The sequence below is a fragment of the Rhinolophus sinicus genome, chromosome X, assembly GCF_036562045.2.
Source record: "Rhinolophus sinicus isolate RSC01 chromosome X, ASM3656204v1, whole genome shotgun sequence".
NCBI classification, from domain to species: Eukaryota; Metazoa; Chordata; class Mammalia; order Chiroptera; family Rhinolophidae; genus Rhinolophus; species Rhinolophus sinicus.
In genome coordinates this window covers 47,265,032-47,288,038 of record NC_133768.1, presented here as the reverse complement: position 1 = coordinate 47,288,038, position 23,007 = coordinate 47,265,032, and the positions used below count along the sequence as shown (strand labels likewise).

At 35.3% G+C, this 23,007-nt stretch overlaps 1 protein-coding gene across 14 annotated transcripts in view; it reads left to right on the top strand.

The window, feature by feature from the left end:
* The window catches only part of ATRX (ATRX chromatin remodeler), a 251,139-nt gene that overhangs the window by 51,178 nt on the left and 176,954 nt on the right, over positions 1–23,007 (top strand). For 5 of the 14 annotated variants that reach the window (XM_019716362.2, XM_019716364.2, XM_019716358.2 and 2 more), the window contains 7 exons: positions 6,109–6,164; positions 8,422–8,471; positions 9,381–9,505; positions 12,295–12,408; positions 16,456–16,565; positions 18,185–18,252; positions 18,568–21,653. In XM_019716362.2, coding sequence (XP_019571921.2) covers positions 6,109–6,164; positions 8,422–8,471; positions 9,381–9,505; positions 12,295–12,408; positions 16,456–16,565; positions 18,185–18,252; positions 18,568–21,653 — 3,609 coding nt within the window. The remainder of the gene's footprint in view (positions 1–6,108; positions 6,165–8,421; positions 8,472–9,380; positions 9,506–12,294; positions 12,409–16,455; positions 16,566–18,184; positions 18,253–18,567; positions 21,654–23,007) is intronic. The other 9 variants (XM_019716363.2, XM_074323981.1, XM_074323982.1 and 6 more) reach the window with 3 other exon arrangements.

Genomic DNA, 23,007 nt, shown 5'->3' with positions numbered 1-23,007 from the left:
GAGGGTACAGCTCAGCTCCAGGTCCAGTTGCCATTGCTAGTTGCAGGGGGTACAGCCCACCATCCCATGTGGGAGTTGAACCGGCAACCTTGTGGTTGAGAGGATGCGCTCCAACCAACTGAGCCATCCAGGAGCTCAGCAGCAGCTCAGCTCAAGGTGCCGTGTTCAATCTTAGTTGCAGGGGGCGCTGCCCACCATCCCTTGCGGGACTCGAGGAATTGAACTGGCAACCTTGTGGTTGAGAGCCCACTGCCCATGTGGGAATCGAACCGGCAGCCTTCGGAGTTAGGAGCATGGAGCTCTAACCGCCTGAGCCACCGGGCAAGCCCTGCTTCGTTTTTTTTGGTGCTGTTTTAAATTACCTTGCATTTAAATTTCAGATTCAATTGTTCATTACAAGTATATTGGAATTAAATTGTCTTTTTTATTCTGTGAAGTTGCTCTAGAAAGCTTTTTTTTCCACCTTGTTGATTCCATGGGATTTTCTACTTAATCTTGTTGTTTGCAAATAAGATCAGTTTTATTTCGTCCTTTCCATCTGTGTGCCTTTTAATTCATATTGAAGAAGAATGGCGGTAGCAGACATCCTCTTGTTGTTTCTGATCTTAGTGGGAAAGCATACAGTCTTTCTCCGTTAAGTGTGATGTTTCCTATATATGTATTTGTAAATGTTCTTTATCAAATTGAGAAAGTTCCCTTCTATTCCTAGTTTTCTAAGAGTTTTTATAAATTGACATTTTATTGAGATACTTTTAGATTAATATGCAGTTGTAACAACTAATACAGAGCTCTTGTACACTCTTCCCAGTTTCCCACAATGGTAACATTTTATAAAACTATAATATATTATCATAACCAGGTTATTGGTATCTGTGAATCTGATTCACATTTCCTCAGTTTTACTTATACTTGTGTGTGTTTTTATTAACCTCTATACAATTTTATTACCTTGGTTGATTTATGTACCCACCACTACAGTCAACGTACAGATTACTCATCTTGCCCTTTTATAATTATGCTTACCTCCCTACCTCCAAACCTAACTCTGCCTAACACTGGAAGTTACTAATCAGTCCTTCATTTCTAAAATTTCTAAAATTTTTCATCTTCCCCAATTGAAACTGTGTTCCCATTTAACACTTAACTTCCCAATTCCCTCTCCACCTAACCCCTAGCATCCACTATTCTGCATTCTGTCTCCATGAATTTGACTACTTCAGAAACGCATATAAGTTGGATCATACAATATTTGTCGTTTTTTTTTGTCTTTCTTATTTTACTTTAGCATGTCTTCAAGGTTCATCATTGTTGTAGCATGTATCAAACTTTCCTTTGTTTATAAGGCCAAATAGGATTTCATTGTATGTATACACTATATTTAGTTTATCATTCATCTGTCATTGGACATTTGGGTCAGATAAATGATTTGCAGTATTTTCTCCCTTTCTGTTGGTTGTCTTTAATTTCCTGGTGGTGTTATTTGCAGCACAACACATTTTAATTTTGATGATGTCCAATTTATCTAACTTTGTTTTGTTGCTCGTGCTTTTGGTGTCATACCTAAGAATCCATTACTAAATCCAAGGTCATGAAGATTTACCTCTGTATTTTCTTTCATGGTTTTATAGTTTTAGCTTTTAGGTCTTTGATGCATTTAGAGTTAATTTTTCAATGTGGTATGAGACAGGGCTCCAACTTCATTTTTTGCATGTGAATTCACAGTTATGTTGGCACCCTTTGTTGAAACGAGTATTCTTTCCAGATTGAGTCGTTTTGGCATCCATGTTGAAAATCAGTTAACCATAGATACATGGGTTTATTTCTGGACTTTAAGTTCTTTTGACTGATCCGTGTGTCTGCCCTTTTGCCAGTGCTACACTGTCTTCACTACAGTTGTTTTACAGTAAGATTTGAAATCTCAAAGTGTTAGTCTTCCTATTTTCTTTTTAAAGTTTGTTTTGGCTATTCTGAGTCACTTTTAATTCTATATGAATTTTAGAATGAACTTGTCAATTTCTACAAAGAATTCAGCTGGGATTCTAACAGGGATTACATTGGATCTGTAGATCAGTTTGGAGAGTATTGCCATCTTAACAATGTTAAGTCTTCCAATTCATGAACATATGATATTTTTTCCATGATTTAGATCTCCAATTTATTTCAGTGTTGTTTCGTAGTTTTCAGAATATAAGTTTTGCACTTCTTTCATTAAATTTGTTCCTAAATATTTTGCTCTTTTTGATGCTATTGTCAATGGATTGTTTTCTTAATTTTACTTTCAGATCATTCTTTGCAAGTATATAGAAATACAGTTGATTTTTGTATATTGTTCTTGTATCCTTTTCAACCTCTTACTACAGTCATCCCTTGGTATTTATGGGGAATTGGTTCCAGGACTCCTTGCTGATACTAAAATATGCATATGTTCAAGTCCCTTATATAAAATGGCATAGAACAATGCATGCAGTTGGCCTTCCGCATCCACCGATTCCCAACTGTGGATCGAAAATACTGTCTTTGATCTAAGGTTGTTTGAATCCATGGATGGGAAACCTGTGGCTATTGAGGGCTGACTGTATTTATTGAAAAAAAAAATCACATATTTGTGATTGTGCAGTTCAAACTTGTATTGTTTGCTGATTAACTGTTGTTTTATTTCCTCCTTTTCAATCTTGATGCCTTTTATTTCTTTCTCTTGCCTACTTACTCTGGCTAGACCCTTCATTACAATCTTGAATAGAAGTGGCAAGAGTGGAGTTTCTTGTCCTATTTCTGATCTTAGAGGGGGAAGCTTCAGTCTTTCACCATTAAGTGTGATACTTCTGGGTATTTTATAGATAGTTGAGGAAGTTCCCTTTTTTTTTGAGTTTTTTAAAATAGATTTTATATTTTAGAGTGGTTTTAGGTTCACAGAAAAATTGAGTGGAAAGTACAGAGATTCTCTATCTATTCCTCCCCACACATGAACAACCTCCCCCAGTGTTATCATCTTGCACCACAGTCATACGTTTGTTACAATAGATGAACCTACATTGACAAGTCATACCCCAAACCCGTAGTTGGCATTATTTTTCACTCTTGGTGTTGTTTATTCTAGGGATTTTGACCAATGTATAATGACATATGTCTACCATTATAGTATCATACAGGTTAGTTTCATTGCACTAAAAATCCTTCCTTACCCCTAGCCCCGGCAAGCACTGATCTTTTTACTGTCTCCATAGCTTTGCCTTCTCCAGAATGTCATATGCAGTAGTACCTCCGTTTTTGAATGTCTCTGTTGACGAACATTTCGGTTTACGAATGCCGTAAACCCAGAAGTAAATGGTTCGGTTTCGAACACGTCTCGGAAAGTCTAACATGTCACGTGGCTTTTGCCGAGTGCAAGATCCTGAGGCCTAGCTGTCGGCTGTTTTCGAGCATTTCAGAACCTGAAAAGTCTTCCAGAACGGGTTATGTTCGAAAACAGGTACCACTGTATTTGGAATCATACAGTACATAGCCTTTTCAGCTTAGCTTCTTTCACTTAGTAATATGCATTCAAGGTTCCTCCATCTCTTTTTATGGCTCGATAACTCATTTCTTTTTAGCGCTGAATAATACTTCATTATCTGAATGTACTAGTTAGTTTATCCATTCACCTTCTAAAAGATATCATGGTTGCTTTCACATTTTGACAATTATAAATAAAGCTACTTATAAAGATATTTATATAAATAAAAATGTTTATATAAAATAAAGATGTTTATAAGAATCTGTGTGTAGATTTTGGAGTAGACATAGTTTTTAACATTTGGGTAAATATCAAGGAGCATGATTGCTGGATCATATAGTAAGAATATGGGTAATTTTGTAAGAAGCTGCCAAAATATTTTCCAAAGTGGCAGTACCATTTTGAATTCCTTTGAGCAGTGAATGAGAGTTTCTGTTGGTCCACATCCTCACCAGCATTTGGTGGTGTCAGTGTTGTGCATTTTGTCCGTTTTAGTAGGTCTGTAGTGTTATCTTGTTTAATTTCCAGTTCCCTAATGACATATGATGTGGAGCATCTTTTTATATGTTTATTTGCCATCTGTGTATCTTTTTTGGTAAGGTGTCTTCAGTTCTTTTCCCCCCCCCCTTTCTTTTGCCTTCCCTTCCCTCCCAAAACCAGTTCAAGCCATTGTTTCTCAGTCTAGTTGTGTAGGACACAGTTCCCTGGCCCATGCTGGCATTATGAGCCTTGCGCTCCCCCCAGCTGAGGCAATCAGTCACCAGTCATCGGTTGGCCACTCACAGCAGCTTTTGCTGGCTGCCAGTCACTCACGCTGGCCACTGACCGTTCCTGGCAGCACACCATAGCCCGCGGCAGCCCACGGCAGCACACAGAAGCCCTTGGCAGTACACAGCAGCCTGCCGCAGCTCACGCCGAACTCTGGCTGTTCACGGCAGCCCAGCTCCAGGGAGAGCCATTGTTCACAATCTTAGCTATAGAAGGCGCAGCTCACTGACCTATGTGGGAATCGAACCGGCGACCTTGGCGTTAGGAGCATGGCACTCGAGCCACTGGGCCTTCCCGTCTTCAGTTTTTTGCCTGTCTTTAATCATGTCATTTTATTATTGTTGAGGCTTAAAAGTTCTTTGTATATTTTAGATAATAGTCCTTTATCAGATGTGTCTTTTGCAAATAGTTTCAGTCTGTGGGAAAAAGACTTGTTTTTTATTCTTTTGAAGTTTGCTAGTATTTTGTTGAGGACTTGTGCATCTATATTCATAAGTGATATTGGTCTCAGGTTTCTCTTTTTGTGGTATCTTTTCTGGTTTTGGTATGATACTGGTATCAAAATGAGTTGGAAAATGTTCCCTGCTTTTTTATTGGAAGAATTTGTGAAGAATTTGTATTAAGTCTGCTTTTACTATTTTGGTGTAATTCAGTGGTGAAGCCATCTGGACTTTTGTTTTACGTTGTGGGTAGTTTTTTGATTCCTAATTCAGTCTCTTCAGTTATAGGTGTGTTCATATTGTTTATTCTTAAGTCAGTTTCAGTGGTGTGTGTGTGTTTAAGAATTTGTACATATAATTTAGGTTATCTTAATTTCTTGGTATACAGTTCATGATATTTCTTTATAATCCTTTTATTTCTTTAAAGTAGGTAGTAAAATCCCCTCTTTAATTTTTGATTGTATAATTGGAGTCTTGTCTCTTTCTCTTGGTCAGTCTAATTTAAGGTTTATCAATTTTGTTCGTCTTTTCAAAAAAATTACAGTTGGCCCTCTGTTTCCACAGGTTCTACATCTACAAATTCAACCAAACACGAATGGAAAGTACTTGGAAAAAAGATATTGTGTTGTTGCAGACGTGTACTAGTATGTAGTTAGGCCTATGATGGTTGCAACTGTACTGAATATGTACAGACTTTTTTTCTTGTCGTTATTCCTTTAAACAATACAGTATAACAGCTATTTACATAGTATTTAAATTGTATTAGGTATTCTAAGTAATCTAGAGATGATTTCAAGTATATGAGAGGATGTGTGTAGGTTATATGCAAATACTACATCATTTTCTATAAGGGACTTGAGCTTCCAAATATTTTGGTATCCACAGGGGGTTTGGAACCAAATCCCGGAAGATACTGAGGCATGACTATAACTTTTAGTTTCATTGATTTTTCTCTATTGTTTTTATCTATTCCCTGTTTCATTAATTTCCACTCTAATCTTAATTATTTCCTTCACTGTGCTTTCTTTAGGTTTAGTTTGCTGTTATTTTTCCAGTGTCTTATGGTGAAGGGAAATACAATTTTAATAATAATAATGGGTTTATTTTTAGTAGAAGATAAAGCATAAATTTTCTTATAAGAGAATATGACTTAGAAAATTATAGTATGAAATGTTTTGATATCAAACTACTCTTTTTAGAAATGAATGCTTTTTTAGAAGGGTTTAGTTTGTCAAAAGAGAGTGATTCTAGTCATAAAACTCTTCTAGGAATATTTTAATATGAGTAACATTACCAATACTGTCATACTTCATAGATTGAAAAATGGGTTTGTGGAGTAGTTGGTATTGGTGTTCTGTTTGATAATCTACTGTAGAGATAAATAATGTTTTTATTTCTTCTCTTAAGATAAAATCAGTGGTTCTGGAAATAACTCTGATATGATGGAAAACAGTAAGGAAGAGGTAAGAATAATTTGAAACATATAAAAGATATTTGTTACTAATAGCCAACTGGAGTATATGTCATCAGATTGCTTCTATTTAATACATGCATGTGTTTAAGATTACTGTTATAACCAAGTATTGCTATGATGCTTTATTTTGCGTAGTTGTCCATTTCATAGAAGGTGTTTATTGATTTTGTTATTATTGTGGTTTGTGTCAGTAGTATGCCTAAAGTCAGATAATGGAAGGCTTGCTAATAGATATTTGAACATTACCACGAGGTGTGATCAAACAATATGGTGAATATTTAAATAAAACAAATTATTACAGTAAAAGACACATTACTATTAATCCCCCTCAGAATACTCCCCCTCGCTTCAAATACACTTATCCCATCGTTCTTACCACTTTTTGAAGCAGTTCTGGAAGTCCTCTTTCATGTGTGTCTTTAGTTGCGCTGTCGTGGCTGCCTAAATGTCCTGAATCATTTTGACTTTAGGGAAGAGCCAGAAGTTGCATGATGCCAGATCTGGTGACTAAGTTGGATGAGGATACACTATAATGTTTTTGACAGAAATTCCCATATATATCAGAAGTGATGTGTGGCACGGAGCATTGTCATGATGGAGGATGATTTATGACACACCTTCACACACACCTCCTCTCAACTGTAGCTCATACCCGAATGACTACACCAAACAAGTTGAAACTTGTCACACACTGTTACTAAGGTTCGACACACTGCTTCCTGCCTTTCCATTGAATGACACTCGGTAGCAGCAGTCACTGTTTTTTGTGATCACAATGGAAAGTCACACATCACTTCTGGTATGGCAATTTCTGTCAAATAGAAACATTATGGTGTGTCCTCATTGACCTTATTCACCTGATCTGGCACTGTGTGACCTCTGGCTCTTCTCCAAAGTCAAAATGACCACGAAAGGTTAACGTTTTGAATCGACTTAGGACATAGAGGCAGCCATGACAGTGCAACTAAAGACGCTCAAGAAAGAGGACTTCCAGAATTGCTTCAGAAAGTGGCAAGAACAATGGGGTAAGTGTGTTCAAAGCAAGGGGTAGTATTTTGAGTGCGTTTAATGGCAACTTGTCTTTCACTGTAATAATTTTTTAAATTTAAACATTCACCTTCTTGTTTGATCACACCTTGTGTATTGCAACAGTGGTGTTCAAGGTGGTTGTTATGGGCAAGACTGCATGGTTCTGAGATCTGTCAAAATTGGATGTTCAGAGCCACTTAAGCATTATTATAGGACCCCATCCTAAGGTCCTTCACGTGATACCTAGGCCTATGCTATCGTTTTAGGATTCTTTCTACTCAGTGTAAAGCGTTTAATCCAGTAAAATGTACTGATTATACTGGCAAAATGAGGGTAAATTTAGTATCTCAAGACAAATTATAGAAGGTATTCTGTGCCATATGTTAGGATAGAAAACAAAGAAAAGACACACTTTTAGATCTTTAAAACTCTGTACCTCTATTGGGATCTGATGATTTCTACATCTTTGTTTTGTCCTTGTTGATTTGGCCCAAGATCATGAGAGAGTAGTGTATCCTCTCCCACACCATGAAATTTAACAGTAACAATTTAATAAAACCCGAGAAAATTATCTTAAATCAAGGAAATCTGAGAGTAAATGAGAATCAGATTTTAAATTTTTTTTTATTGGGGAAGGGGTACAGGACTTTATTGGGGAACAGTGTGTACTTCCAGCACTTTTTTCCAAGTCAAGTTGTTGTCCTTTCAATCTTAGTTGTGGAGGGTGCAGCTCAGCTCCAGGTCTAGTTGCCTTGCTAGTTGCAGGGGGCGCAGCCCACCATCCCTTGCGGGAGTCAAACTGGCAACATTGTGGTTGAGAGGACGCGCTCCAACCACCTGAGCCATCCCCATCCGGGAGCTCAGCGGCAGCTCAGCTCAAGGTGCCGTGTTCAATCTTAGTTGCAGGGGGCGGAGCCCACCATCCCTTGCGGGACTCGAGGAATTGAACTGGCAACCTTGTGGTTGAGAGCCCACTGGCCCATGTGGGAATCGAACCGGCAGCCTTCGGAGTTAGGAGCATGGAGCTCTAACCGCCTGAGCCACCGGGCCGGCTCGAGAATTAGTTTTTGAAGTTCCTTTTAGAAAAATATTTTAGGCATATAAATAATATCTCATTATCTCACTATATCAGAGATCTTGGTGTTAGGAAGTAGTTAATTGTCGGGATGTTTCTTTGAATGTCTTACTCATCTTTGTATTTCTTTCTTAACATTTAGGGAGCTTCCTCTTCAGAAAAATCCAAGTCAGGATCATCACGATCAAAGAGGTTGGTTGATGTTGCAGGGAAAAAAGTCATTTTCTTTTTCAGGTTGTCCTCTTTTCTTTTTCTAAGAATAATCTTTTTTTCTAAACTTAATTCAAGTACTCTTGTTCTGTGTAAATGATTTTTTTACATACATATTAAAAATGGGCAGTATAGTATAATGAATCCTTTTGTATCCATCTCCTGGCTTCAACAATTATTGATTCATTCTGATTTTGAATTTTAATGGAATTTTCCAGGGAGGATTTATCACGTACTAGTGGCCCTTGCAATATGTAGATCGCTTTCATTAGATCATATATGTGCTTTAAAAAAAGGGAAAAAAGGGGAATTTAAATACTGAATGCCTCATGAGGCAGTACAGGTTTTTTCAGGGTTCTGTAAAATTGTCTTGGTTGAGGAGTGATAGCTATCATAGTTAAGAGGAAGTTATAAGGAGAGCAAAGAGTGGTAAACATACTTTTCTGTGTAAAATTGTCAGTGAATGGTACATGACTGAAACTACTTCCAAGCATACTTATAATGCATAATGTACTATGGAGCATAGTTTTTATTAGAAATGTGCAATTTATTCTATTGGACTTTTGTTGTTTCTGACCAATGGGAATGTCTCCTAATAAACACAGCTTGCTTGTTATTAACTTATTCTCTAAAGTAGTGATTATTAACTAGGAGTTCCCTTCACGATACCCCAGTAGCTTTTTCAGGATGCACATGTCCTGGTCCAACCCAAGACCTACTGAATTATAGTCTTCAGTAATGTGGAATAGAAATATGTGCTTCACTAGGTGATGGTGATGTTTATACCTGCTCGGGTGCCACTGCTCAATCTACACATATTATTTATATTCTTTGGGTATTGTTCCAATTGTCAGAAGTGTCCATAATTCTATGGACTTAATTCTTTCATAGGAAACCTTCAATTGTAACAAAGTATGTAGAATCCGATGATGAAAAACCTTTGGCTGAGACTGTAAATGAAGATACTTCTAATGAAAATTCAGAAAATGATATTACTATGCAAAGCTTGCCAAAAGGTAATCTGTGTTAATTTTTCATACGAAGTTAAAGTTGAAATGTATTTTTAAATGCCATTATTATAAAATTGGAACTTGATTACTGTTAGCTGTGTGTAAAGGAGCAACCTGACATTTTAATAGTGATGGTCTGGAAATGTATTAGCATGGTAATGGTAATGTGCGTTATTGAGGTTAAAAATTTAGAATATTAGGCAGCTTTGTAAAGAACAAAACTTAATTTTTCTTTCTTGGATTTTAGAAAAGTTATTTTAGTTTCCAAATTATACTTGAATGTGGAAGTTGGTTTAAAAATTTAATATATTAAGTTTTGGTTCAGTAAATTTTAATGCATTTGCTTTATAGAAAAACATTATGAATATTTTGAAAACTTTTTAAGAAAAACATTTAAAATCTAGTTTAGCCTTACTAAGTTCTTAAATTCCCTAAGACTCAAAGTTGAAGTTAATTATCAACGATAGATTTAGGTGTATTTCTTGTAATTATCCTTTTAAAAATCCTTGTCAGATGCCTCTCAACTGTTGTGATTTTAGCCTTAAAGCCTCACTAATTAGATTGGGGCAAAAAAGCCAAATGAAAATTTTGGACTTTCCGTGGTCCAAGTCTGAGAGCAATATGATTACATGATGAGAGAATGACAAGGGTTTTGGTAATTCACAGTGTTTCAGAGTCAAAAGTTTAGATTTTTTTCTTTATTAAATATTAAATAATATGTTTAAGGCTCTTAGTATATATTTCAAATTCTCACAGACCATTTGTAGCAGTGTTTACTAAATTTTGTTCTCTGTCTATGCTTATGTTTTTATTACATGCCTTTTGATTATGGAATTTTAAAAAAATGGTGAGTAGGAGGATAAGACATTGCTTGACTAGGATAGATTAGGAATTACAATAGATGAAAAATGAGGAAAAGGAATAATGAGAGAAAGAAGAGAGGAAGAAGGAAAATTGATGGGCCTACCATTTACTTGGCTTTGCAAATCATCTATGACAATTTTAAGTAATGGTTTTGGTGGCCAGGGGCAGAAACAACCATCATGGGAGCCTGAGTCTCATAGGCAGTGACTTACTTTGGATTGTTATGTTGTCAGTGGTTGTTACTGGGAGTCCTTTTCATGGCCACTGGGTGAGCTAAGAACCTAGGTATCAAATCTTTCAATGATATTGTGGAAGAAAGTTAGTATGGGATGTTACTAACCTGAACTAAGCATAATTTTCTCCCACTAAACCAAAAATAGACCCGTTCTATAAAGTCAAATTGGGGTGACTATAATTATTGTTAACAATTCTATCTTGACTATGTATAGATACCAGAGTCTTAAAAAAATAATTCACTTAATTCTCAAAACAGTGCTGTAGGGTAGTTACTGTTTCTACTTGGAGAGATAAAGGAACAAATTCAGAGCTCAAGGAACTTTTTCAGCTTTAAATTTAGAAGTTGAGATTTGAACCCAGGTCTGTCTGAATCCAAAGCTAGTGAGTGCTCTTTCCACTCTGCTGCTTTGCTTCCATTTGGAGGAGAATCTTCAGAATGAATTCTATTATTTTTTTGTTAGTTACAAATCTTTAACTCTTTTCAAATGTCAGGGCTTCTCTAAGAGTCTATACGTGAAATGGTTGTTGTGAATAGTTTCTTTTGTGGAGAGTATGTAAATTCACCAGTTTGTAAAAACTCAGTCCTCTGTGTCCTCTTTCCCCCTTTTCTCAGAGACTCAGAAATTCATTTAACTAGATCCTATACCTTGCCAAAACCTTTTTGCTGGATAACAAAGGCACATGGTTCAGGCAGCAGCCCCTGGCAACTACCAGGTTTTCCTTTCTTAATTGTTGCTAGTAATTCCCAATTACTAAGCCCAGCAATGTAGATAAATGTGAGACCTGGATCCTTTTTACTATACCCCTGCTTTATTTGCTCTTGGGAGATTATAATGAAAACTGAAATTAACAGCCTCTCTCTTCAGTTCACATGTTTCATAGCTAAGAAAGTGCATTCTTCCTAAAATATTTCCACAGGGACCAACAATTGATGCTATTATACATTTTATTGTTAGAGCACTTGAGCTTAAGTATCTTAAAGCAACCTTCGGTTTAAAACTTTTTGAGGACTTTGCAGGGTGCTGAAACTTTGACGTACTAGTTGGGAAATGTTTCAGAATAGGTACAGCAGTAATAGCAGAATTAACTTCTCACGTTGTCCCCCACTATTCTCTTTCAAAGCAATATAAAACAACCCTTAAAAATCCTTTTCTCACTTTGTAAGTTATATAAATGTCTAACCACTATGCTGTACACCTCAAACTAATATAATATTAAATGTCAACTATAATTGAAAACTTACGAAAAGAAAAAATAGAGAAAGAAACCTCAGATCTTTTTCTGAGTTTGTGATATGGATTATGAGAAGAATAGGCTATCTTTTTAAAATTTTCCCTTCTGGTCATTTTATTTTATAAACTCTATGGAACTTAGCATGGATGTTCATATTCAAAACAACTTTGATGATAGTTACCATAAAAATTCAGAACTGGGCTGAGGCTTTCTGCTTTATTCACATATTTATGTTATAATCAGTTCATAATACCTCCCTCCCCCAGTAATCTGATTGTTGACACCTGGCCCTTTTACTATTTCCCTGTTTTATTTATTCTTGAGAGGTCCTTATACAAGTATTGAAAGCTTGAAAGAAACAAAACTAGGTACCAGCAATGTTGGCTTTATCTGAACTGAAGTCTTGTACTTCACTTGCACATTTAATATGTGTAATGGTTTTTTAAATGAAATCATTCTAGGTACAGTGATTGTACAACCAGAGCCAGTGCTGAATGAAGACAAAGATGATTTTAAAGGGCCTGAATTTAGAAGCAGAAGTAAAATGAAAACTGAAAATCTCAAAAAACGCGGAGGTAAATACAAGTGAAAATGAAAACATGAGTTTAAATTGCTGTTTATGACCATATTGGAAAATCTGATGTGCTTACTAAAAATACCTCCACTTTTCTGCCCATTGTTTATTAAAAGCACTACTTAAAAATAACTTCTGTTTCTCTCTGAGCTCTGAAGCAGAAAAGGTTAAACACTATTTATGAAAAACCTTTGCCTTCAGTGGCTGTTAAGTTATCTCAAGAAGCTTAGCATTTCCTTCGTTCACATATTAGTTCTGTAATGCCTGTATGCCAGAATACCATATGTTTCCTCACCCCAAAAGAATTTCAGATTTGGACAAAACCTGCCTGTGGGCCTATCTTCAGGTAACTTTGTACATAACTAAAACATTGTTTCACAGAGCGGTGGACATCTTCACAGAGCATTACTGTTACCTGGGGTGCTTATTAAAAATTCAAGTTCCTTGACTCCACTCCTAACAAATGAGAATTTCTGGGGATGATGTCAAAAACATGCCCCAGTTTTTTCTTATGAAAATTAAAGTTGGAGATCTATTGATCTAAGGATAGCAATGCAGAGATGAGTAGGAAAGAAGGGAGCTAGAGTTAGTAACCTTCCCTCTATCTGTCTGAGCCTCCTCTCCCTTTGTCTGTCTACCCTCACTTACTTATACACACAACCATATTGGCTAATCATCTGTAGAAGTTAGCATAAGGAGGATTCATTTAGAAATTTATGACATTGGTGTATGTGTCCCACTTGTTGGTGATTTTTAAATAGTGCCTATATGTATTTTTTGGGCAGATTAACAGCCAGAATCAATGACTATAAAAGGAATGAATCTCTAAAAGATAGAACTTGACACTAAATTTCTAAGTAGAAGTGTAATGGAAGTGTGTGTGTTTGATATTTATCATATTAATTGTGAAATTATAGCATAGTTCCTACATTGATGACATCTTGTATAGATTTTTATTTCAGTGCTCTATGATTAGCTTGATGGAACTAGTAAAATATATCTCTATTTATAAAATACATTATCAGTTTTCAGGTTAAATATTTCATTAGGTTGTTGGAGAAAATCAAGGAAATGTTGTTTAGTCTTTTATCCACAAGGGGGTGTTCTACCCCTTTCAAGCATAAGGAAGATTTACTGAGACTCTAGTTCATAGTAGGGAAAATGCTATTGCAGTAACAGAGCTCACCAAAGCTAAGTAGTATTTTTAAAACAAGAGAATCAGCAACTAGAAGGTGATGGTAAGGACCAGGAGCAAGAGTTTCTTATTTTTTCTGATCATGGGTCCTATATAGAAGACAGATAATGAAGTGTACTGCATTGTGTCAAAATTAATATCTATTAATAAATGGTGTCTTCTGGGGAGGGACTCTGGAGCAGTCAGTGTCTGAAATGTGGGTAAGGGCTGAAAGGAGAATAAAAAAAAACAAAGTTGTTGGGGAGGGTGTTCCTAGTGCCACTTTTCTATGTTGCTGATATTTGCTCTGAGCTGATATGTTTCTGGAACATTTTATTAAGTGTTCTGTGTAAGAGTGTTTATATCGTGCTTATCTTTATAGCCATATAGTAGTAAAATCTTTCTTGTTAGTTTTTGTCTTAATGATTTGTTATATTTTTAAGCTGTCAGAAATCACACAGGAAAGTTAACTATGTTTACTTATACACACATGTATGAATAAACTAGGGATCTGAGGAACTGAATTGCTAGTTAATATTTACACTTCCAAGGAAAGTTATTTCTAAAATCAAAGCCTAATATAGGAAACTGTCAAGAAGGTAAACTTCATATATAAAATATCCTTATATTAATTTGAAACAATTAAACACAAAGATATAACTATATTGACCATTTATGAGCCACTGTTTGTTAAATACCATAGCCTGTTTTGACATGATTTCCCCAGTTTGTTAGAAAATATATTTTACAACTGATTTTTCCATATGACACAATAATTTTGTTCTCTTTAACACTATTAAAATATATTGAGCTCAGAAATAAAAATGCCTCTTTTCTATTTATGCACTGTATTATTATAATCATTAAGATATTTCATGACTAAAAATAAAAACTTAAAACATACACATATAGAAACAAGTACAGAAAGTAACATTTCAGTGTTTTATAATATTTGCTTCAGATCTCACTTAAATAAAGTTTCAGTCCTACTCTCATCCATTTCCCTTTTTCCCACCCCTAGGTAATGATTATCCTGAAGTTTGTATGCATGTGTGTTTCCATGCATATTTTATGTACATATATTTATTCATAAAGCATTTATTTTTCATTTAAACATGCAAAATAGTACGCTGTATATATCCTTTTGCAGCATTTCTCATTCAACATTGTTTTTTAATGTATCCACGTCAGTAAGTGTAAATTTAGGTTTTTTTGCTATTTTTTCACGGCTCTGTAGAATTCTGTTGTACTATGAGTAAACCACCATCCATTTCCCAAATGTGAAGTTATTTCCAATTTTTTGTTTTCAAATGTCTTAATTAGTGCTGCAGTGAATATCCTCTGTGTGATTCCTTGTGCACATGTAGGAGAAATTCTCTAAAGTATCACCTAGTTTTGTTTAATTCTTGAGTGATATATGTTCAAAAAGCACGTAGAAGATGCTTAATAAATACTATCTAACATTGGATGAACATTCAAACTCTAGCTTTTATTTATCTTGTTAGTTTATCTGAGTGCACACTGTGTATTTGTTTCTGTTAATACCAATACAAAATATATGAATACTTAAGATCAAACACTAATGCAGGACAATATGATTTAAAATACAATATTAGCAGCTTGTATAGTAAATCTTCAAATTCTCTGTGTTTTCTGGAAAGTATGATTGTGCCCTTATACTGTGGATAAACTTTTTTAACGTCTGCAAATAAAAATATTTGTGATAATGTTTGGGTCCATGGTTCGTTGGACCTTCAAAGTAAGAAAAACACAAAATAGAAACTTAAAAGGTGAGAAGTGTATTTGTTGTTTTGTCTTTTGTTTAGGGATAGAGACAAAGTTTGTATTTAATTTAGTTCCCTTTTATTTGTGAATGCAGCCATTTTCACTGGCCTCTTTTGAATCATAATCTGCCATCTTATTTGGATCAAGTTCTTGGTTGCACATCAGAATCATCCATAAAACCGAAAAAAAAACAGTCTAGGCGAGTCCCATTCAGTGGTTTAGGGTTGGGAATGGTTAGCTCTTGTTTTCAGAAAGATTCATCAGGTTATTCTAATGTTCAGCTCAGATTGTGAAGCAGAACTGCTTGAAGCAGAACTAGGGGTGAGAGTGAGCCAGGAGAAGTTTTCTCTTACTCTTTGTTGCAAAGGTTATCTTCAGTCTGTTTTCCTGTAGATACTGTGGAATGGACTGTGCCTCCTTCCCCCACCTCCCAGCCCAGCCATTCTGAGATTTTGTTGCCAAGATAGATGTACCTGCAAGTCTTGCTTGGAAATAGTAGACAGTGTTGATATGAAGTGCACAGTGGAATAGACAGAGAGAAGGCAGCTTAGTGGGGATTGTGGATAGTACTGAAGTAAACCTTAGAAAAAAATTGGTAATATAAAATGATCAGGTCTTTACATACTGTATTGAAAAGATCTGTGCAGACAGTTTCATGTTGAGAGTAAAAGCTTTATGGCATACCTAACTTAAGTGTAGGGTTGCAAAAGAATCTATTCCATATATGTTACTTGCTTCCCCATTCTTTAAGAACCGATACTGAATTTATTTGCAAAGCAATAGCAAAATGAAAAAGAGCTCTTGCCCTTTATTTTTAGAACTTCTTTTATGGAGTCTCTTCATGTTAATAGCAAGTTGTTGTGATAAATAGGGTTTGCATCTGTAAAAGGAAACAAGTTAGGATTTGTAGCTCTGGAATTTGCCAAGATTGTAATGTTTTTAGTAAGTTTAATTAAATTATTAACCTTTTTACTTGTGTCCAAAATGTCATTTTTCCAAGGATTATGAGGTATTAATTTCCAATGCAAAATGCTGACTAATGTAAATATCTTTTTGTATGTGTGAATAACAGTTACTCCTTTCTCTTAGAAGATGGGCTTCATGGGATTGTAAGCTGCACAGCTTGTGGACAACAGGTCAATCATTTTCAAAAAGATTCCATTTATAGACATCCTTCACTGCAAGTACTTATTTGTAAGGTATGTAATGATTTGTTGATGAATCATTCCACAAATAACTAAATGCTTACCATACGTCCAACTTTTGGTGCACAGTGTCAGAATTTTGGTACACAGTCGTGAAAAAGATGGAAATGGTCTCTGCCCTTAGATTGCTTATTGTAGTGGGGAAGACAGATTCTAAAAAGCCTGATTAGTGCCACGATAGTGAAGATACTGTGTACTATGGGAACACACAGGAAGCCTGTGTAATTTGGAGTTGGGTAGGGGGGCTTTGTCGTGGAGATGATGTAAACTGGTATATCTGAAATAAGAATTAGCCTGGTGAAGTGAGATTGGTTCAGCATATTCTGGGCAGAGGCAACATGGTGTTCAAAGGCTGATAGGTGAGGGAAAGTGTGGTGTCTTGGAAAAGCTGAAGAGTATATGTGTGTACACACATACGTTTTTTATAACTTGCCCTCTTGTGAACCCTAATTACCCATATCTAAACTCTGTGGAGTGGGGTTTTGACGTAACTTGGAGATAATAGAATTAAAAATGCTTAGTACGTGTGAAAGACAGTTTTAACAGTATATGTACACTTTTTAAAAATAATGCCTTGGAGTTTATTGTAAATATCTGTAATATCAATGTTATGGTTTTCCTAGTTCATATTGCTAAGATTAATCCTGCATTAGTTTGTTTTGCAATAAATTACCTGCATAAAATGCAGGGACAGACCAGACTTTTCTCAAGAATTCTGATTCTAGATCTTATATGCATTTTTGATAAATATAGACCTACTTAAATGTACTAAATTTACTTCCTCCTTTAGCAATCTTTGTCCCTCCTTTCCTTGAATTCAGTCCAGCCAGGAACCTATTTAGGATACATGTTGTAGCTGCTAGTTTTAAATTGTGACAGCTGAATTTCATATTGCAGGATTTGGAATAGGCATTCCCATTCTCTTTTCTTATATATATGATTGTTTGTTTGTTTTCCACCAAGGGCCAGTCTGTTGAACCTAGCCCATTTCAGTAATGAATAGTTTTCACCTGTGGACATGGAACCTTCCCTTTATCCAGTCCCAGTCAAAAGGAATTTAAAGTCAGTCAGACTTGGATTTGAATTCTAGCTTTGTCTCTTACTAATTGTATGACTTTAGGAGATTTATTTACATACTAATGAACCTTAGCCTTTATTCTTCAATTGGGCATAATACCTCCAATCTTGTAGGTATTTTGAGATTTAAGATAATGTAGGATAATGTTGCTTAGCTGTACAATGGTAGCTGTTTATATATGATGACTACTAAATTTATTAAGTAGCAACAACACCTAATACATTTTTATATAGCGCTTTAGTAGCTAGTCATATGAAATTAGAAATTTGCTTTACCAAAATCTTTTATAAACTTTTATATAAGGAATAATGTGCTCAGTGATACGGATATCTATTTCAAGGTATTAGTTTCTTGAGCTATTCCTGTGTCTGGAAAGTACTAGTATTGAGTAGTTCAGTGTTTTTGCTTTGATTGTCTAAAATATAGGCCACACACATATTCCTTTTACTTTTTTAATGACTTAAAAAAATCAAGTTTTTGTCCTGTATGCCACCAATTTTGAATAAAATTTCCTTTTCCCCTTTTGTTTTAATAGAATTGCTTTAAATATTACATGAGTGATGATATTAGCCGTGACTCAGATGGAATGGATGAACAATGTAGGTAGGTAATACATCAAGATGAACTAAAATTCAGTGTTGTCTACATTTTTTTTGGGGGGTGGGCAGAATTCTTATATAATCTGTTATTGGATCCATTTTTGGTAGTATCATCGTTGATGTCTTTAATGGAAGATTGTTCTTTTCCCCAAAGCCTGAGGTTTATGTCTGTTTTAAGTTTTTATTAAAGAATAAGCAGATGACCTAAATTGCTTTTCTATTAAAATTGATGGCAGGAAATTTTAAATTGCTTTAATAATGAAAAGATTTAAAATGAGTTTCATTTGGGAATAATATTTTAATCTTTAAATAATTTCAGATGGTGTGCAGAAGGTGGAAACTTGATTTGTTGTGACTTTTGCCATAATGCCTTCTGCAAGAAATGCATTCTGCGCAACCTTGGCCGAAAGGAGCTCTCTACGATAATGGATGAAAACAACCAATGGTATTGCTACATTTGTCACCCGGAGCCTTTGTTGGACTTGGTTACTGCATGTAACAGCGTATTTGAAAATTTAGAACAGTTGTTGCAACAAAATAAGAAGAAGATAAAAGTTGACAGTGAAAAGAGTAATAAAGTATGTGACCATACATCCAGATTTTCTCCAAAGAAAAATAGTTCAAACTGTAATGGAGAAGAAAAGAAATTAGATGATTCATGTTCTGGTTCTGTAACCTACTCCTATTCAGCACTAATTGTGCCCAAAGAGATGATTAAGAAGGCAAAAAAACTGATTGAAACCACAGCCAACATGAACTCTAGTTATGTTAAGTTTTTGAAGCAGGCAACAGATAATTCAGAAATCAATTCTGATACAAAGTTACGTCAGCTTAAGGCTTTTAAATCTGTGTTGGCCGATATCAGGAAAGCTCATCTTGCATTAGAAGAAGATTTGAATTCAAAGATTGAAGGTTTGGATGCTATAAACAAAGAGAAAAATACCAAAGAGCATAAAGTCATAGAAGCTAAGTCTGAAACAAAAGTACAAAAAGGAGAAAAAGCCTGTGCTTTGGAAAGGAAAGATACTTCAAAATCAGAAGCCAAACTGTCAGGAAAGCAGGTAGATAGTGAGCGCATGGATAAGAGCATTCTAGAAGAGGAACAAAGAGCCAATCAAAGTACCAGTGGTGACAATAAGAAATCTGGTAAAAAGGAAGAACCTCAGTATGAACCTGCTAACACATCTGAGGACTTAGACATGGATATTGTGTCTGTTCCTTCCTCAGTTCCAGAAGACATTTTTGAGAATCTTGAGAGTGCTATGGAAGTTCAGAGTTCAGCTGTTCACCAGGGTGATGGCAATAGTGGCACTGAGCAAGAACTGGAGAGTTCTTCTGTAAAATTAAATATTACTTCAAAAGATGACAGAGGAGGTATTGAATCAAAAACTACAACTAAAGTAACAAAAGAATTATATGTTAAACTCACTCCTGTCTCCCTTTCTAATTCCCCAATTAAAGGTGCTGATTGTCAGGAAGTTCTACAAGATAAAGATGGCTATAAAAGTTCTGATCTGAACCCCAAGCCAGAGAACTGTGGACTTGGACAGGAAAAAAATGATAATGAGTATTTGGCTGAATGTGAAGTTCTTTTACCTTCAGAAGAATCTGATCTTCGAAGATCCCCACGTGTAAAGACTACACCCTTGAGGCGACAGACAGAAACCAACCCTGCAACATCTAATTCAGATGAAGAAAGCAGTGAAACAGTTACGGAGAAACAAAAACTGGCAGGTCCAATGAGAAAAAATGATAAGCGGAATTCTTCGGACAGTGCTATCGATAATCCTAAACCTAATAAATTGCCTAAATCTAAGCAGTCAGATATTGTGGATCAAAATTCAGATTCTGATGAAATGCTAGCAATCCTCAAAGAGGTATCCAGGATGAGTCACAGTTCTTCTTCAGATACTGATATTAATGAAACTTATACAAATCATGAAAAGACTTTGTATGATTTAAAGACTCAAACAGGGAAAGATGATAATCAAGGAAAAAGGAAACGAAAAAGTTCTACTTCTGGCTCAGATTTTGATATTAAAAAAGGCAAATCACCTAAGAGGTTTATAGTTTCTAAAAAGAAACGAAGAAACCGGTCTGATTCTTCCAATTATGACTCAGAATTAGAAAAAGAGATAAAGAGCATGAGTAAAATTGGGGCTGCCAGAACAACCAAAAAGAGAGCTCCAAATAAAGAAGACTATGATTCTTCCGAAGATGAAAAACACAGCAAAAAAGGAATGGCTAATCAAGGGCAGAAAAGTTTGAAGGCTGCACAAGAAGGGTCAGCTGATGATCCTGAAAGAAAACAGGAGAGAGACAAGTTCTCTTCAGCACAAGGCACAGTGGATAAAGATAAGACCAACTTAGAATTAAGTGACACAGTGTCAAAGAAGGAACAGCCGGTTGTTTCTTCTGATGGTGCTGATATGCCTTCTTCTGGGAAAGAGGAGAGTTTTAGTTCTCCAGAAGACAAAAATGTTGTTGAAACTAAAGAAAAGAGTAAGCATCTGAAAACTGAAATGTGTGAGAAAGTACAGGGTAGCTTATCTGATGTTGCTGAGAAGTTCTCAAAGAAAGAGCACAGTGACAATGCCTCTGAAGATGAGAAAAAGAACAGCAAAAAGGGAACTGAGGAAAGAGAAAAGAAAACTACAGATTTGAAGAAAAACATAATTAAGATGGAACAACAGTATGAATCATCATCTGATGGCCCTGAGAAATTACCTGAGGGAGAAAAAATGTGTCCTTTTCCTAAAGGCATGAAACAAAATAAGAATGGCACAACTGATGGGGAAAAGAAAAGTAAAAAGATAAAAGATAAAACTTCTAAAAAGAAGGATGAATTACTTGCTAATACTGAGAAGTTACAAGGGAAAAGAGATAGTTGTGATTCTTCAGAAGAAAAAAGGAGTAAGAATGTAGCATCCAGTAGAGAGAAGAAAAGGTGCAACTTGTCTGAAAAAAGTCCAAGGAAAAGACAAGATTGTTCATCATCTGATACTGAGAAATATTCCATGAAAACAGATGGTCGTGATTCTTCTGATAAGAAACTGAAGCGAATAGAATTGAGGGAAAGACGAAATTTAAATTCAAAGAGAAATACCAAGGAAGTACAAGGTGGCTCATCATCAGATGCTGAGGAAAGTTCTGAAGATAATAAAAAGCTGAAGAAACAAAGAACTTCAGCTAAAAAGAAGGCAGGCAATGTCAAGGAGAAAATGAGAAACTCCCTAAGAACAAGCACTAAAAGGAAGCAAGCTGACATTACTTCCTCATCTTCTTCTGATATAGGAGATGATGATCATAATTCTGTAGGTGAAGGGAGCAGTGATGAACAGAAAATTAAGCCTGTGACTGAAAATTTAGTGCTGTCTTCACATACTGGATTTTGTCAATCTTCAGGTATGCAAAAATAAATAAAATGCAATTTTACTTATTCTCTCTTGAATAACTACATTATTTAATTTCCCTAACGTCTTTCTCCATTTATTTTTATGCCATCATTGGAAGATGTTTCAAACATCTTCCAACATCTAGTATTCTGTATCAAGTATATCAAGTGTGTTGGGTAAATAACAGAATTACTTTTTTTTTTTTAACAATAACAAAATTTCTTTCCCAATATTTAATGCTTTTTCTCTAAAGTAACGAATAGTAGTTTATGAAGGAAAATCAGACTGGTGCCAGTAGTTCACTAGAGATTTATTCATGTAATGGAGATAGGTGCTTGGTATTGGTATAATGTGTGTGAATGGTTTAACTGCTTTACCATGCATATGACTTTTTAAATTGGACAGAATAACTCTGTGTTCCATGAAATCCTGTGAAAAAATTAGATTTACTTCATTGAAACTTTTTGCTGATGCTCATCAATTTTTTTTCTGATGACATGAACAGATGTTTCTGTCTTCAGTACTAACGAAATAAAGGAAGAAAGAAATCCAAAAAAACTATATGGATTACCCTACCCTGATGAGATAGAGCACTAAGAATTAGGGTTTGGGCCAACCCAAATAATGATATTCCACCTCCGTCCTAAAAAATTATGAAAATAATTTTTATTATTGCTGTTATGACTAAAATCAGTTGTATAATGAATATATCTTGTCACTCATTGTCTTTTTTAATTCACTAAAACCTGCCAGTTAACCATGGACACTTGAAATTTATTTTAAAATTTTTATAAAGTAGATTTCCACTTACAACTGTGTTTCATTCCTTATGTTAGGGTTTCCCATTTATCCCAATTGGATTTTAGTGGAATTAACTTGAATCTTGCTTTTTAATCTTTACATTCCTGTTATGGAGTACTGATGTAATCAGTTGATTTGAAAACCAAGTGTGACCTGCATGGTGTACTCAATGTAATGCTCTGCTATATCACCCGCCTAGAGGGAGCTCTGCCTATATGCTATTGTAACTACAGGTCCTCAGTCCCTGAAATTCTCGGACCTAATGTGTTTCAGAATTTTCAAATGTTTGGTTTTCGGAAGGATAATATAGTTACCATATGTTGTATAATAGCTCCGTCAGGGCCTGAGGGAACACCCCCATAATCAAACATATTAGTATTTCTGTAGCAAAACATGAACATTCACACTTAGAAGAATAAACAGTTCAAATTGGTTTTTGCTGCCAAATAAACTTTGGCACCACTTTACATAAGTTTTACAGTTTGAGAGCATTTGGATTTCAGAATTGTGTATAAGAGATTGTACACAGTCTAATAGTTCAAAACACAATCTAATAGTTACTT